Source organism: Motacilla alba, chromosome 21, assembly GCF_015832195.1.
Source record: "Motacilla alba alba isolate MOTALB_02 chromosome 21, Motacilla_alba_V1.0_pri, whole genome shotgun sequence".
NCBI classification, from domain to species: domain Eukaryota; kingdom Metazoa; phylum Chordata; class Aves; order Passeriformes; family Motacillidae; genus Motacilla; species Motacilla alba.
Window position 1 is genome coordinate 3,541,697 of NC_052036.1, and position 15,075 is coordinate 3,556,771.

Below are 15,075 nucleotides of genomic sequence, written 5' to 3' on the forward strand. Positions count from 1 at the left end.
CCAACTCCTGAAGGATTCAAATGAGGAGTCTGCCTATCTCTCCAGAGATAAGAGGTGCTTTAGCAGACACCCCTGACTCAGTGCAGGAGGAGGAGGAAGGGGTCTCAGGGTAGCAGCGTGGGCAATGGGAGCAGAACATCATCAGCTGCTCTCTCTTGCTTCAAAATGCTGATTTTCTAATTTTAGAAAAGAGGTGAATGGAGAAGGGTGAAGCCTCGGGACTGGCATTGCCCAGCTCTGTCCTGGCAGAGGGACTCTGGGCAGTGAAGGGTGACACTGGTGTCCCGACCCCCGTGCTGAGCTCTGACCAGCCCTGGACAGCAGCAGCCACGCCAGCCCGTCCTGCGGGAAACCCTCCAAGCTTCTCCCACCTCCCTTTTCATTTTTAATGGCCTTCTTATCGCGGAGAGCAACGGCCAGATGCCGAAAATAAGCTTTTCCCTGCGGGTTGGAAGCCCCCCTCCGGCAGGCTGCTCCGGCAGAGCACCGGGAGCTGCGGCACGGCAAGCCGGGGCACGCCGGCATCCTGCCCGGCCCCGGCGGCACCGCGGCTCCGCCGCCCGGACACGCTGCAGCCGCAGCCCATCGCGGAGCTTTTCTCGCCGCAGCCCCTCGCCACGCCAGCCAGCTGGTAACTGACGGATAATTAGGATTTTTCTCGAGTCGGGTTGGCGGCGGAGCGCTGTCGCATGTGCCAGAGCTGCCGAGGTGTTAATGGGGTCTTTGGCCGCCCGCGGCCGGGCTGCAAAGGGACGTGGGGGCTCCAGCTCGGTGTGGGGCGGCTGCCTGGGCTCACACGGAGCCCCTGGAGCCGGGGGGACATGGATAAACCCCCGAGCAGGCAGGCAGCGGGGTCTCTGATACAGGCACGGAAGGTCTGGACCGCACCCAGGGTCGTCTTGCTGGTTTTGGGAGCAAAGAGTACACGAGGGGAAGGCTGGACAGGTCCACAGCCGAGGAGAGCTGCTCCTGCTCCCATGGATGGCTGTCCAGCAGTCACCAGCCTGCATCCCAGTGCTCAGCCAGTGGGAGATGGCAGCGTGGAACTGGTTCCACTTGCTTGATAGATCTTGCAGCTGGAGCACGAGCACAGGGGAGCTGAAATGCTTTCTCTGGTCCTGACTGAACGAGGAGGATGGGAGTAACTGGTGTGCTGGGAGGCAGGTTCTCCCCTGCTGGTCACTGCTTGTGGCTTTTTGGAGTAGAGGCAGAAATGAAGAGGAGGGAAAATTCTTCAGGAGCATCTCTGTAGCACAAACCCCCCCTGCAAACTCTCCCATATCCCAGGGAGGCTGCTGTCCAACAGCCATGGCCTGGAGACGATTTGGGCAGAAACAGCTGAGGACACCCTGAGTAGCTGTGCAGATAAGTGTGGATATTTTGGCATGCCAGAAGTAGGAAAGCAACCTCAGCACCAGCCTGCTCCAGAGCCCATCAAAGCCAACCTCTGGAGGCTTTCCACCAGCTCTCTCAGGGTGTGGATGAGGCTCCAGGAGCTCCAGACACAATGGAATTAAGAAAAAAGGCAAAGGAATTCGGTGTGTGATGTTCCAACACGATCTCGCTATCAGTTCCACTATCTTGAATGTGTCTGGTATGCACAGGTCAAGGGAATGGCTTCCTGGCAATGCTGCTCCATGGGGAAGGCAAAGCTCCCTGGCAGGAGAGGTGGGAGAGGGCTGGGAGCCCCGATCTCTGCTGCATGGGAGGGGGAAAGGATGCTGGTGTGCCCTTGGCAAACCCACACGCTGCCCGTGCCCACCCCCAGAGACAGAGCAGAGGGGCAGCCCCTCCTGCATGGCACAGCCCACCTGGGATGCTCCAGAGCCGGTGGTTTCCCCCTAAATCCTGCTCTTGCTGTGCTGCTTTTCACATTTCCTTCCCAGCAGCAATTCCCAAGGCCAACTCAGCCTCCTCTTCCCTTCCCTCTCCTCCCAGGCTGCTCCCTGCACCCTTGGCAGTGTGAAGGAACCTCCTTGCTGGGTTTGTGGCTTCCTTGTTTGAGTGGGAGGGAGCTCCGGGCAGGCTTGGTCAGGGGATCTGAGTATCCACCACACAGAGGGAGTCAGACCTACCAGGAGAGATTAAACCCTCAGAGTGCCAGCGTTGGATCAGCCGTGAGAGAGAGAGATCCCCACTGGAAGTTATTTTAAGGATGTGCTCACTGGGGAAGGCAGGGAGAGGAGTCCTTTGGGGATGAACCAAGGAATTTTAATTAGCAGTAATGGCATGCTAATTAAGGTAGAAGAACACAGGCTGGAGCACAGGGAGCCTCCCTGTGCTGCTCTGCTGCAGGGCCCCAAGACCTCAGCGGTCTGTAGGGCTGGGAGACCTGTGGGGACAGAGGTCCCCTGCAGCTGATGGTGGCTGGGGGGATCAGGAGGCTCTGCTGAGTGCCTTGAGACCCCCTGTGCTGGGCACAGCTGGAGGTGGCTTGGTGTCACCCCAAGGCATTACTGCCATGGTACTGGGACCACAGTGAGGTGAGTGTTGGGCATCCCTGAGGCCATCACCCCAACCCATCATTGTTGTGGCACTGGAGACATGCCCTATGGCCATCATCATTGGTGGCACAGAATGGAGACATTGGGTTTTGGGACATCCTTATGGCCATCACCCCAACCCATCATTATTGTGGCACAGGGAATGGAGACATGGGGAGATGGGTTTTGGGATATCCTTATGGCTATCACCCCAATCCATCATTTTGTAGCACAGGGAATGGAGGCATGGGGAGGTGAGTGTTGAAGCATCCCTGTGGCCATCACTTCATCATTATTGTGGCACAGGGAATGGAGACATGGGAAGATGGGTTTTGGGGCATCCCTTCTGGCTATCACCCCAATCCATCACTTCTGTGGTGCAGAGACTGGAGGCACAGGGGGGTGAGTGTTGGGCATCCCTTATGGCCATCACCCCAATCCATCATTTTGTAGCACAGGGAATGGAGGCATACTGGGAAGTGAGTGTTGGGGCATCCCTATGGCCATCACATCATCATTGTTGTGGCACAGGAAATGGAGACATGGGAAGATGAGTGTTGGGACATCCCTTATGGCCATCACCCCAATCCATTATTATTGTGGCACAGGGAGTGGAGACACGGGGAGGTGAGTGTTGAAGCATCCCTATGGCCATCACCCCAACACATCATTATTGTGGCACAGGGAATGGAGTCGTGGGGAGATGGGTTTAGGGGCATCCCTTAGGGCCATCACCCCAATCCATCCCCACTGTGATGCAGAGACTGGAGACACAGGGAGGTGGGTGTTGGGGCATCCCTTATGGCCATCACCCCAATCCATCCCCACTGTGATGCAGGGACTGGAGGCACAGGACACTGGGGTGCCTCTTACAGCCATCCCCAGGGCAATATCCCCCCTGTTCAGCCCACCTGTGTGCTGGACAGGTACCTCAGGCCCCGCTGGACGCTCCCCTCTCCTCTGAGACACCAGTCCTAGAGAAACCTGGCTGGTAGTAAATGAGCAACAAAGTAGCTTGGGGAGGAATTTCCAGCTCAGTGAGGAGTTTACAGGCCGGTGATTAAAAAATAGTTATTAAAAAAAAATTAGACAGAGAGAAAAAAAAAAAAAATTAGCTGTGCCGCCGGCACGTCTTCCAGGATCTGCCGTAACAGATTCGTCCGAGCCGGTTAACGGTATTTGCGGTTTGCAAGATGCTACATGTCTGGGGAAGATGACAGACACGTTATTATCACCTCTCGCCTGAGATCTGCCCCAACCTGTCCCAGGATGCAGCTCTGCAGCTGCTTGCTGGGGAGTGCAAGGAAATTAGCAGCCGGAGGCAGCACTTTTCTTCTCTCTCCCTTGCCAGGCCAGTGGCTTTATTGGGGATCCATTGACTGCAGTCCTGGACACGTCTTGAGTAAAGCTAATGAGAAGCCTGGAATGTAGGAGAAGAGGAGGAGGAGGAGGGGAGGATTTGTGGAAAAAGCAATTGTTGAGCAAATCATTTCCTTCTAGAGGGAAAGGAGGCCTTGGCTGCGCCTTCCCCAACAGGCAAGTCTAGACGCTTAGGTGTCAACAGTTGAAGATAAATAAGATTTTATCAGCTCCAAATCTGTTGGGACACATCCTCCTAGCGGTTCTGCTGCCCAGGGACGGCCGGGCGACATGGACTTGGCCAGGAAGTCTTTCCAGCAGAGGATTCAGGTTATTTTTTGTGTGAGGCTGTCAGCATCCATGGGGAAAACCACCTCTCCCTGCTCGTTCCCTGCATGGGGAGGCAGCCCTGGGGCTGAGCAGCCTCTGGAGCCATCTCCTGGTCCTCTCTCAGGGTGGGCAGGGATGGATGCTGAGGCTCCATGTCAGCACTGCATCCAGGAGCCATTGTGGGCATTCACTCAGTGGAATCTTGTGCTGTCCAGAGCATTTCCTTGGGGCAGCAGCACCAGGATAACCAGGATAACCATGGTGAAGCCTGACAGTGGCCAGTGGCACCATGGGGTGGCTGGTTTATGTCCTGTTCCATCTGACAGTGGTGCAGCATTGTGTCCTCTCACCCAAAAAGCAGCTGCATTTCAAACACATCCAAAGACCCTTTGTGGTACCAAGCTCTTGGGGAAACAGAGCTTAGAGATGATAGGCTGCTAGGAGCTAAATAATTTGGCTTTTCCATTTTTTGGCTTATTCCTAATACTCTAGACAGACAGCAGTAGAAGGGAAGGGACAGAGACAGAGCTGGCATCAGTATCAGCCCAGAAGTTGAGGATCACACTGGAAGCTGCAGGAAATCCCAAAGGAATAGAGGTTCTGTGTGTTTCCACAGTGCTGCTGCTGCTCTGTGCTGGTTCAAGCAACCCAGCACCCACAAGCCACAGAAACCATTTGTGCTCCTCAGACAGATGGTAATACTCAATGATAGTCTGATGTTTTCCAGGAACAGAGATGGCCCGAGTCCTAATGTAACCGTGGAACAGACACCTGTGGTCCCCAGGGCAGAGCAGGGTGTGGAGACACAGACAGGAGATGCCCAGGGCAGAACATACCCTGCCTTCTTTGTAGGTGTGAAAGGAATCATGGAGCTGAGGTGTGGACATGCCAGGAAAGGGTTCAGGTGCCTCCAAAATGTTGTTCCTATGCCCAGCAGCAAGATGGCCACAGCTCACGTGACCTGAGCTTTGACTGTGGCCCGGCTGCCACGTGTGGCCAGTCCTGAGAGGTCAGTTTGTCTAAACACTGCAGAACGGGAAGGATGTGGGTGAACAGACCGAGGCTCCCCTGTGCAGGTGGCAGGAACACAGCCATGGCACACAAAGAGCCGAAGCAGCAGTGCTGGTTTAAGATTAAATCCCAGCATTTTGATCTCCAGGTTCTGATCTGCCACTGCCTCATGTCACACCTGAGGAGCACATGGTGCCTGGGGTCCTTGCAGGGTGCTGGTCAGGGTATGGCTGTGCTGGGAGGTACCAGGACCTCAGGTGATGCAGCACAGCCCAGCAGAGTGCATGGGGCTGATAATTATCAAATACAGATAACAGAGAGGTGTCTGCCCAGGGACACTCTACACAGAGCATGTTTTGCTGTCCCCTACAGAGAGTGTGCATTGCCAAGCTGGGGGTGCAGAACCTCCTGGCATCCCAAAACCACAATGCTGGTTGTCCTGGTGGCCATGAGCAGCCTGGGTCTGTGGGACCTCTCAGCCCTGGCTGCAGATGGAGATGTGGCACAGGAGGGCTCCACACGGAGAGGAATCGGGAGTGCGGCCGCCCAGGGCACAGCCTGGACTTTTCTTGCCCAGAATTATCAGCAGGGAGTTCCTTAAAAGAATAGTTTGTTATTGTGGAGGGATCTTTGAAGGCGATCCCGGAGCTGTTGGGACACGATAAGGTTATCAGCAGAGGCAAGTCTGCACGGAGCGGCCGCCTTCCCCCTGCGGGGCATCACTCTGCTATTTAACAGAGATTTATCCATGTCATAACATGGTATAATGAGAGAATTTGTTACCAAAGAACTTGCCATAATGCACCTCTGCTCTTCCAGAGCAGTTATAGTTCCCAGGCATGTTGAGGGCTGCCCGGGAATGTCTACATGAAAAGATCCTTTGACAGGAGTTGTCAGTATTTTAACACCTGGCAAGGAAGAGCCCCCTCCAAATAACCCTTGTTTTGCCACGGTGGCTCCTCTAAACGAGGGTGTTAAGCCCCGTCGTGGTGGGTGAGTGGGTCCCGTGGGCTGGAGCCACATGGGAGTTTCCAGCCAGTCACCCCATTGTGAGTGGAGCCCACGCTTCCAGCTCAGGCCTGATCCCTGAGAAAATCCCTGCTGGGGGTGCAGGATCACACCCAGGAAGCCAACCTGGCCGTGGAGTCAAGGTGTAGTCAGCATCATCCGGTATGAGTGCAAAATTTTGGGATTTCAGTAGGGGTTTCCAAGCATCCTCTCTTGTTGGGTGAGTCCAAGTGCCTACAAAAAATAAGGATTCATTCTTGTTGTCAGGTTCAAGTGCATGTTAGACCTCTCAGTCACCGCCCTCCAGTGACCACAGCATCTTCCTGCTCCCCCCAGCACTGAGCAGGTTCTGATCTTGGGACACACAGGACACACCACTGCTCTGGTTCCTGCAGCTGGCCACCACCAGTGCAGGGCTGGAGGAGCTGCTGGAGCTGCTGCTGTTTGCCTTGGCAGATCCTCTGCCCTTTATGTCATCCCAGAACTTCCACAGAGACCACCTAAATGAGACAAACCCAGAAATGGTTTCTGCTTTTTGCCCTGTCCCTGTCCTGGTGGTGGGAGCACCTCACTCAGCCACTGGTGGATCTACTCCTGCAGCCAGGGCAGAGGGACTGGGAGACACAAATCCTTCCTGCCTGATCCACAGCTGCACTGGGACACGCTCACAGCCAGGAAAAGTGGGGACTGAGCCACCACTGAATCCCTGAACACCCTCCAGCCCTGTGCTGAGCCCCTGCTTTGGGCAGCCCCAGCTCAGGAACCGCCTGGCACGGGGAGAGCAGAGCCTCCCCTCGGCACAGCTGTATTTGGATGGCTCAGGACAAGCTTTAACATCCCCACAAACGCTCTGCACGGTGGTATTTTTTTGGCACCGGGCTCTGTGTTGTGGGGATGAGATAAAATACCTGGAGCAGGAACATGCCCTGCCATGCAGGGACGGGCTGCTCCGAGCACAGGGGTGGGCTGGTGTATAGCAAACACATTCCTTGCGAGATGGAAAACAGCATGGCACGGCTGAGGTGGAAGGGAATTGCACATCCCCACAGCTGGGCAGTTCCTGGAAGGTGAAGGACAGGCTCTCCTTCCCCAGCCCTGCTCTGGAGGGGCACACGCTGCAGCCCCCAGAGCTTCCCCCATCCAAGGGCCTTGGGAGACAAGTATGCCACTGAGCAAACCCCACTGTGCCCTCACAGGGAGGAATTTGGTGGCCACACACCATTTTCTACTCGGGAGTGACTGCTGGCCTTCCCTCAGCTGCCACAGAGCATCTTCCTCCCACAGCCAGTCCAGACAGTGGTCCCCATCCTGTCCTTACCCTGTCCCCTCCATAAACCACTGCTGCTGCAAAGGATTGAGTCAGGATCAGGACAAACCCATCTGTGTCAGAACTAAACTCCCAGGTCCTGCCTAATCAGCTGTGACACCGTTAATGGCACCAAGCATGATTTCCTCAGGCTGTGGTGTGTCAGTGCCCTGAGTGCTCCGTGTGTGAGAACAGACTTGGGAATGTTTCCAAAATGGGCTGAGTGATGCACGAACAAGGGTTTTGCTGATTTCCAGTGAGATTCCCTCTGTCTCAGCGCCGTGGTGCCCTGCTCTGCCACAGCCCTAGCCCATCTGGGAAGCCCTTCCCTGCCCCAAGAGGTGGCTGTATCTGGTTTATGTGGAAACATAGTGTGGGTGAAATGGTCAGATTTCAGCATTTCCAGAGCACAGGGAAGAGAAGGAAGCCCTGCCTTTGCACCAGAGCAGCAGAGGAAGCTGAGGTTGGATGGGGAAGCACCCTCCACCCCACCAGAGATGCTCACCTGAGGGATGTCTCCTGTCTTCCAGTGAGATTCCCTCTGTCTCAACGCCGTGGTGCCCTGCTCTGCCACAGCCCTTGCCCATCTGGGAAGCCCTTCCCTGCCCCAAGAGGTGGCTGTATCTGGTTTATGTGGAAACATAGTGTGGGTGAAATTGTCAGATTTCAGCAATTCCAGAGCACAGGGAAGAGAAGGAAGCCCTGCCTTTGCACCAGAGCAGCAGAGGAAGCTGAGGTTGGATGGGGAAGCACCCTCCACCCCACCGGAGATGCTCACCTGAGGGATGTCTCCTGTCTTCCAGTGAGATTCCCTCTGTCTCAGCGCCGTGGTGCCCTGCTCTGCCACAGCCCTTGCCCATCTGGGAAGCCCTTCCCTGCCCCAAGAGGTGGCTGTATCTGGTTTATGTGGAAACATAGTGTGGGTGAAATTGTCAGATTTCAGCATTTCCAGAGCACAGGGAAGAGAAGGAAGCCCTGCCTTTGCACCAGAGCAGCAGAGGAAGATGATGGTGGATGGGGGAGCACCCTCCACCCCACTGGGGATGCTCACCTGAGGCATGTCTCCTGTTTTCCAGTACTCCCCGCTGCTGAAGAAGCTCTACTGTCAGATCGCCAAGACATGCCCCATCCAGATCAAGGTGTCCACCTCGCCGCCCCCAGGCACCATCATCCGAGCCATGCCCGTCTACAAGAAGGCAGAGCACGTCACCGAGGTGGTGAAACGCTGCCCGAACCACGAGCTGGGCCGCGACTTCAATGACGGTGAGGGCTCCGGGGGCTGCACGTCCCTGGTGTCGCCGCCCTCGTGTGCTCAGGATGAGCCGTGGCTCTAACTGCAGGTTTGCCTTGCAGGCCAGTCAGCCCCCGCCAGCCACCTCATCCGGGTGGAAGGCAACAACCTGTCCCAGTACGTGGATGACCCGGTGACGGGGCGGCAGAGCGTGATGGTGCCCTACGAGCCCCCGCAGGTACCCGGCTGCTCGTGGTGGGGAGAAGGAGCAGCCCCTGCCGCCCTGGTTTGGGCTGCTTGGCCCAACCTGCCCCTTGCCCTGGCACATCTAAGACCACTCTGTGCTCATCCCAGCCCTGGTGGCAGCTACACTGCAGAGCCTGCAGCTCCCAGCCCTGTGAAGCATCCCAGAGCAGCCCGGTCTTGGGAAGTGGGGTGTAACAGGATATCCCCTCCACTCCTTCCCTGGGTGCCCCCACAGTCCTTGTCAGCCCCCTCTTTCCAGCTGGCACCATCCCCAATGTTCCCCTGCTCATCCTGCCAAAGCACCAGCCCTGTGCCAGAGGGTCCAGCCCTGATTCTTCATCCCAGTCCAGCCTGTCTCCCCTCCTCTTCTTCATTCCCTGGGATCCCAGCCTGCCTCCCCTCCTCTTCTTCACTCCCGGGGAATCCCAGCCTGCCTCCCCTCCTCTTCTTCATTCCCTGGGATCCCAGCCTGCCTCCCCTCCTCTTCTTTACTCCTGGGGAATCCCAGCCTGCTTCCCCCTCCTCTTCTTCACTCCCCGGGACCCCAGCCTGCCTCCCTCTCCTCTTTTTCACTCCCAGGCCATCCCAGCCTGCCTCCCCTCCTCTTCTTCACTCCCCGGGATCCCAGCCTGCCTCCCCCTCCTCTTCTTCACTCCCAGGGGAATCCCAGCCTGCCTCCCCCTCCTCTTCTTCACTCCCAGGGGAATCCCAGCCTGCCTCCCCTCCTCTTCTTCACTCCCAGGGAATCTCAGCCTGCCTCCCTCTCCTCTTCTTCACTCCCCGGGATCCCAGCCTGCCTCCCCCTCCTCTTCTTCACTCCCTGGGACCCCAGCCTGCCTCCCCCCATCACTCCCCACTCAGCACCTGCTCTCCCCTCCCGGGCAGGTGGGGACCGAGTTCACCACCATCCTGTACAACTTCATGTGCAACAGCAGCTGCGTGGGAGGGATGAACAGGAGGCCCATCCTCATCATCATCACCCTGGAGACGAGAGAGTGAGTGGCTGTGGGAGCAGGGTTGGGCATCCCTCCCACCACGCGAGGGCTGGGGAAGGAGCCCTCTGCTGCAGGGAGCATCCCCAGGGAGCGGGATGGGACAGCCCTAGATCATTGCACGGCGATGCTCCCCTCTGCCAGCTCGGAGAGGGGGGACCGGGGACCCAGCCCGGCAGCTGGAGCCTTCCTCTGCCCCAGGAGCCAGCTGCTCGGGGGTTCCGTTGTTCTCTGAGGGTCGCTGATGTGGTTGCTGCCCGGGGGGAAGCAGGGCCACTGATTGTGCTGTTCTCCCAGCGGCCAGGTCCTGGGGAGGAGATCCTTCGAGGGGCGGATCTGTGCCTGTCCCGGCAGGGACCGCAAAGCCGACGAGGATCATTTCCGAGAGCAGCAAGCCCTGAACGAGAGCACGGCCAAGAACGGCAACGCCAACAAGCGCAGTGAGTCCCCTGACAGGGGTGGGGGGCTCAGGGCACCCGAAATCCCTGTCCTTCACAAGTTTGGGCTCAAATCCACACTCAGGGGTGATGCTTTGGCCTTTCCCCACTTAATCTCATAAGTCAGACCCACCCCTCTCCTCGCAGAGCCCAAAGATGCCTGGGCATGGCTCTCATGGCCGGATATATTTATTTATTATTGACAATAACAAAGGGACACTCCCATTCCAGGCCCCAAGGGAATGGTTTCAGCATCCTGCACAGCTTGAGGTGCTCCCTGACACCTCCTGTCTCCCACGACTCTATCAATTCTCTTCCCCTCTCCTTTCCAGCCTTCAAGCAGAGCCCCCAGGGCATCCCAGCGCTGGGCACTGGCATTAAGAAACGGAGGCACGGAGAGGAGGAGATGTACTACGTGCCTGTAAGTGTGGGTGAGCTGCAATGGGGTCAGAAATCCTCCTGGGACAGCGGTGGCACTGTCCCCTCTGCCAGAAGCACCTTGGGGAGGGGATGTCAGGCAGGTTGGGGGCTGCACAGGCTCCTGCAGGACAGCAGGGGCCTTGGGAATAGGAGGAAAAGCACCCATGGACACACATGTCCAAGGGATTGAGGCATCCCGAACAGTCCCTGGCCACAGTGACTGTCGGTCTGGGTGGAAAAAAGGGAAAAGAGGAATTGGCCAGGTGGGATGGGAATAAAGCAAAGTCCTGGTGTTGTTCCCTCCTCCAGGTGCGAGGCCGGGAGAACTTTGAGATCCTGATGAAGATAAAGGAGAGCCTGGAGCTGGTGGAGCTGGTTCCGCAGCAGCTGGTGGATTCCTACCGGCAGCAGCAGCAGCAGCTCCTGCAGAGGCAGTGAGTCCTGCCCCAGCCCTGAGACCCCAAAGCCCTGAGACCCCCACAGCCCTGAGACCCTCAAAACCCCTGAGACACCCACAGCCCTGAGACCCCCACAGCCCTGAGACCTCCACAGCCCCTGAGACCCCAAAGCCCTGAGACCCCCACAGCCCTGAGACCTCCACAGCCCCTGAGACCCCCACAGCCCTGAGACCCCCACAGCCCTGAGACCCCCATAGGCCCTGGGACCCCCAAAGCCCTGAGACCCCCACAGCTCCTGAGATCCCCATAGCTCCTGAGACTCACACAGCTCCTGCGACCCCCACAGCCCCCGAGACCCCCACAGCCCTGAGACCCACACAGCCCCTGAGACCCCCATAGGCCCTGAGACCCCTACAGGCCCCCAGACCCCTGCAACCCCTCGAGACCCCCACAGCCCCTGAGACCCCTACAGCCCCCAGAACTCTGCAGCCCCTCGAGACCCCCACAGCCCCTGAGCACCCTTGCTAGGGAGGCTGGATGGGCTGGGAGGGAGCTGCAGGCCAGAGCAGGGCAGCTCCATCCCACTCACCCCACTCTGACCAGAGTGCTCCCACCCCAAACAGGAGCCAGCTGCAGACGCCTTCCTCCTATGGCCCCGTCCTTTCCCCCATGAATAAAGTCCACGGCGGAGGAATCAACAAGCTGCCCTCTGTGAACCAGCTGGTGGGGCAGCCTGCCCAACACGGCTCCAGTTCTGCACCCAGCCTGGGCCCCATGGGTACGTCCTCTGTCAGCAGGGGCACAGGGCTCTCTCTGCCCAGGACTGGGGGTTATTATCAATTTCTTCATTTCTGGGCTTCACGCTGGGCCCCTCCCTGAGGGTTCCCCTGTCAGGAGAAACCCTCCTGGAGCAGTTCTGTGTCAGGAAAAGGAGACCTGCTGGATTTTTTCAGTCTTCAGCTAGTTGTTTATTATCTTATCAAAACTTCAGTATGCCCTTAACACCAGACTTTGCACACAGGAAAAGCACTGCAAAATGGCTACAGATGTACAGTTTCAAGGTCTTTTAAAGTTGCCCCATCCAATTAACTTTTAAAACACACTTTATTTTTACCTATCTACCAATAACTCATCCGTTGTCTGTCCATGTAACCTAAAACTGTGGTTGACCGGTCACCCTGTGCCACCAGCACTGCAGAAAATGGAGTAGATGAAGAAGAAGAAGCAGCTCAGGACAATGCTCAATGCCCTCTATCTTGCCTCCATCTACAACATACTAAAAACCCCAAAACCTAATTTTCTCACCCAAGTGAAACACTACACTACTGTCTATGATCTGTTTCACACATTTGTAGACTCTAGTCTATCTTGAAGTCCTGGAAGCTTTCTCTGTGGGTGAGGGTCAAAGCCAGTGCTTCTCTGGGGGTCAGGACCCCTCAGAGCACACAGGGAAATATTCCCTGTGCCCTGGGTTCCCACAGGTTATCGGGTCTGGGTGGTGTCTAATGGGTGCATTTGTTGCCCCTGCCCAGGACCCGGAATGCTGAACAGCCACCCCATGCAGACCAACGGAGAAATGAACGGGGGCCACTCCTCCCAGTCCATGGTGTCGGGGTCACACTGCACCCCCCCTCCACCCTACAACGCCGACCCCAGCCTCGTCAGGTAGGGAAGGAACCTGGTGTCCTGTCTGTCTTGTCCTCTGTTCCTTGCTGTGTCCCTCGCTCTAACCTTCCCATCTGTCTGGCAACTGGCCACTGGCCCCAACTGAGAAATCACTGCTGTTCCTCTCACCTCAGCAACCAAAGCCCAGCTACCAATCAGTCAGAAGCTCCCACTGCCCTCATACACCTCCCTGGGAATCCATCCCTCATCAATTAGAAATTAGGTACATCCTAAAGAGGGTCTTGTCCTACCTGTCCAATGGCGTGTACCTTTATGAGCTTCCCCCTTCCCCTTCCAGCAACACCTGGAAGTGGGTCCATGTGGCTTATTTCAATCAGAAATGCATTAACAGCTCTGCAGGTTTTTAATGTTTTGGCCTTTAAAAAGACCACAGATGTTTTGAGAGACCTTGGGCCAGCATGCACACAGGGCAGAGCCTGGGGCATGCCCTGATCCCCCTCCCCGGTAGCTTGAGCTCCCTCACATTATATGAGTTCCTGAGCCAAAATCTCAGATAACCAGGATAAAAACATCTGTAGTTTTAGGAATGAACACAACCCCACAGTGTGCTTTGACCTTAGTGCCAGTGGAGCATCCATGGAGTTCTCCACATCCCCCACCTGACACGGTCTGTCCCACAGAGTGGGACACAGCTGTTGTTCATGAGAACTTAATGCCACTTTATTTTCCAAACTTTCTCTGCAGTTTTTTAACAGGATTGGGGTGTCCAAACTGCATCGACTATTTCACCTCACAAGGGTTACAGAATATTTACCACCTGCAGAACCTATCCATAGAGGTAAATGCTTTGGGGAGATCTGTTCTTACCACTTGTTTCCTGCAGCTGTTGGTCTGAAAAGCAAAACCAAAAGTGTTTTGGAGGAAGGGAAACCTGTGCCCCAACCCCTCACAGAGAACGTGATTGATGCCTGTCATTCCTGCCCCCTTGATGGTCCTTTGGAGGTAGCTATTGCTCAGGCCTTGGTAAAAATCACAACCAGTCCCAAAAAACCATAACCAGTCTCAACTGCTTTCTCCAGACTCTCAGAAACAACAGATCAAAGATCCCCAGGCCAGAGCTCAGGGAGATTTTCCACCTAACACAGAGAACACAGCTGAGGTGCTCAGTGGAACACCCTATATCCCACGGAGCCAGCAGGACATCCCTCTGCAGCTCAGGGAGGTCTAATCTGGTCTCACCTCTTCCCCTGCTAATCTTTAGAATGAAAGAGGCTGAAGTCTGGAATGAAATAGCCCAGGTCAGGCAAAAGTTGTCAGAAAAAGCATGGAGGGGATGCTGGGAATACCTGTGTGTGTGCCCAGAGCATCAGCCTCTGCTGCTGCCACTCTCTGGTGCTGGTACCAGGGGTGGCACCAGAGCTGGGGCTTCCCCAGCCCATCAGAGGAACAAGAAAAAGGAAAACAAAAAATAATCCTGAACCCTTTGAGCCATGGAAAACCCTGTAAATCCCAGAGATGGTGTTTTGACTGAGACAGAGCCTCTGCCCAATCCTGTTCTGACCTAGTTTTGCCCCAGGCAGGTGCAGCAGTGTCTCTACCTGGCAGCTACAACATTCTGCCTGAGAGGTGATGATTTGTCACTGGTGGCTGGGGCCAGTTGTGTAACTTGAGCCTGGTTCTGGACCGTTTGCTGAACTAACTCCGTGACTGCCTGTCAGCTGTCCACAGAAACGTTCAGGAATGGCCAAAATTTGTGTCAGGGCAGAGCTGTGTGTCTGAGTCGGCGTTCGTAGCTACTAATTGCATACTCGCTGTCTGCTCCAGTTAACACTCCCGTGAGTCTCTGTGCTGGCATTAACATGGACCCCTGGCAGCTCCCCCTGTGCTGGTGTGTGTCCTGGCACATGTCCCCAGTCTGAGGTCACCCACCTCAGTGCTGGAGGCTGGTACTGCTCCAGCCTCCTGGGCCAGGACCAGAGCAGAGGCCATCCCAAGTGCACAGCCACAGGGATGTTCCACGCGCTGCTCTGCAACCTGTGTTCAGGGGGAATCATCCCTTCCTTCCCTCCCATTTCCACATCAGTTTGATGCGAACCCCTCCCAAAACAACAACAAAAATCTACAACCTGCAAACCTACGGTTGAGTAACTTGGTTACAAACAAGAAATAACCCAAGGGATGAGGCACCCACGGCCATGGCGGGAGGTCCAGCTCTGCTCTGTTGGGCA

General features: G+C 56.2%; 1 protein-coding gene across 4 annotated transcripts in view; it reads left to right on the forward strand.

Moving 5' to 3' along the window:
* The window catches only part of TP73 (tumor protein p73), a 29,600-nt gene that overhangs the window by 13,457 nt on the left and 1,068 nt on the right, over positions 1–15,075 (forward strand). For 2 of the 4 annotated variants that reach the window (XM_038159727.1, XM_038159726.1), the window contains exons 5-13: positions 8,574–8,760; positions 8,851–8,966; positions 9,860–9,969; positions 10,264–10,406; positions 10,736–10,824; positions 11,133–11,257; positions 11,845–11,999; positions 12,754–12,886; positions 13,592–13,685. In XM_038159727.1, the coding sequence (XP_038015655.1) occupies positions 8,574–8,760; positions 8,851–8,966; positions 9,860–9,969; positions 10,264–10,406; positions 10,736–10,824; positions 11,133–11,257; positions 11,845–11,999; positions 12,754–12,886; positions 13,592–13,685 (1,152 nt within the window). Of the gene's footprint in view, positions 1–8,573; positions 8,761–8,850; positions 8,967–9,859; positions 9,970–10,263; positions 10,407–10,735; positions 10,825–11,132; positions 11,258–11,844; positions 12,000–12,753; positions 12,887–13,591; positions 13,686–14,565; positions 15,059–15,075 lie in introns of those variants that run through there. The other 2 variants (XM_038159729.1, XM_038159730.1) reach the window with 2 other exon arrangements.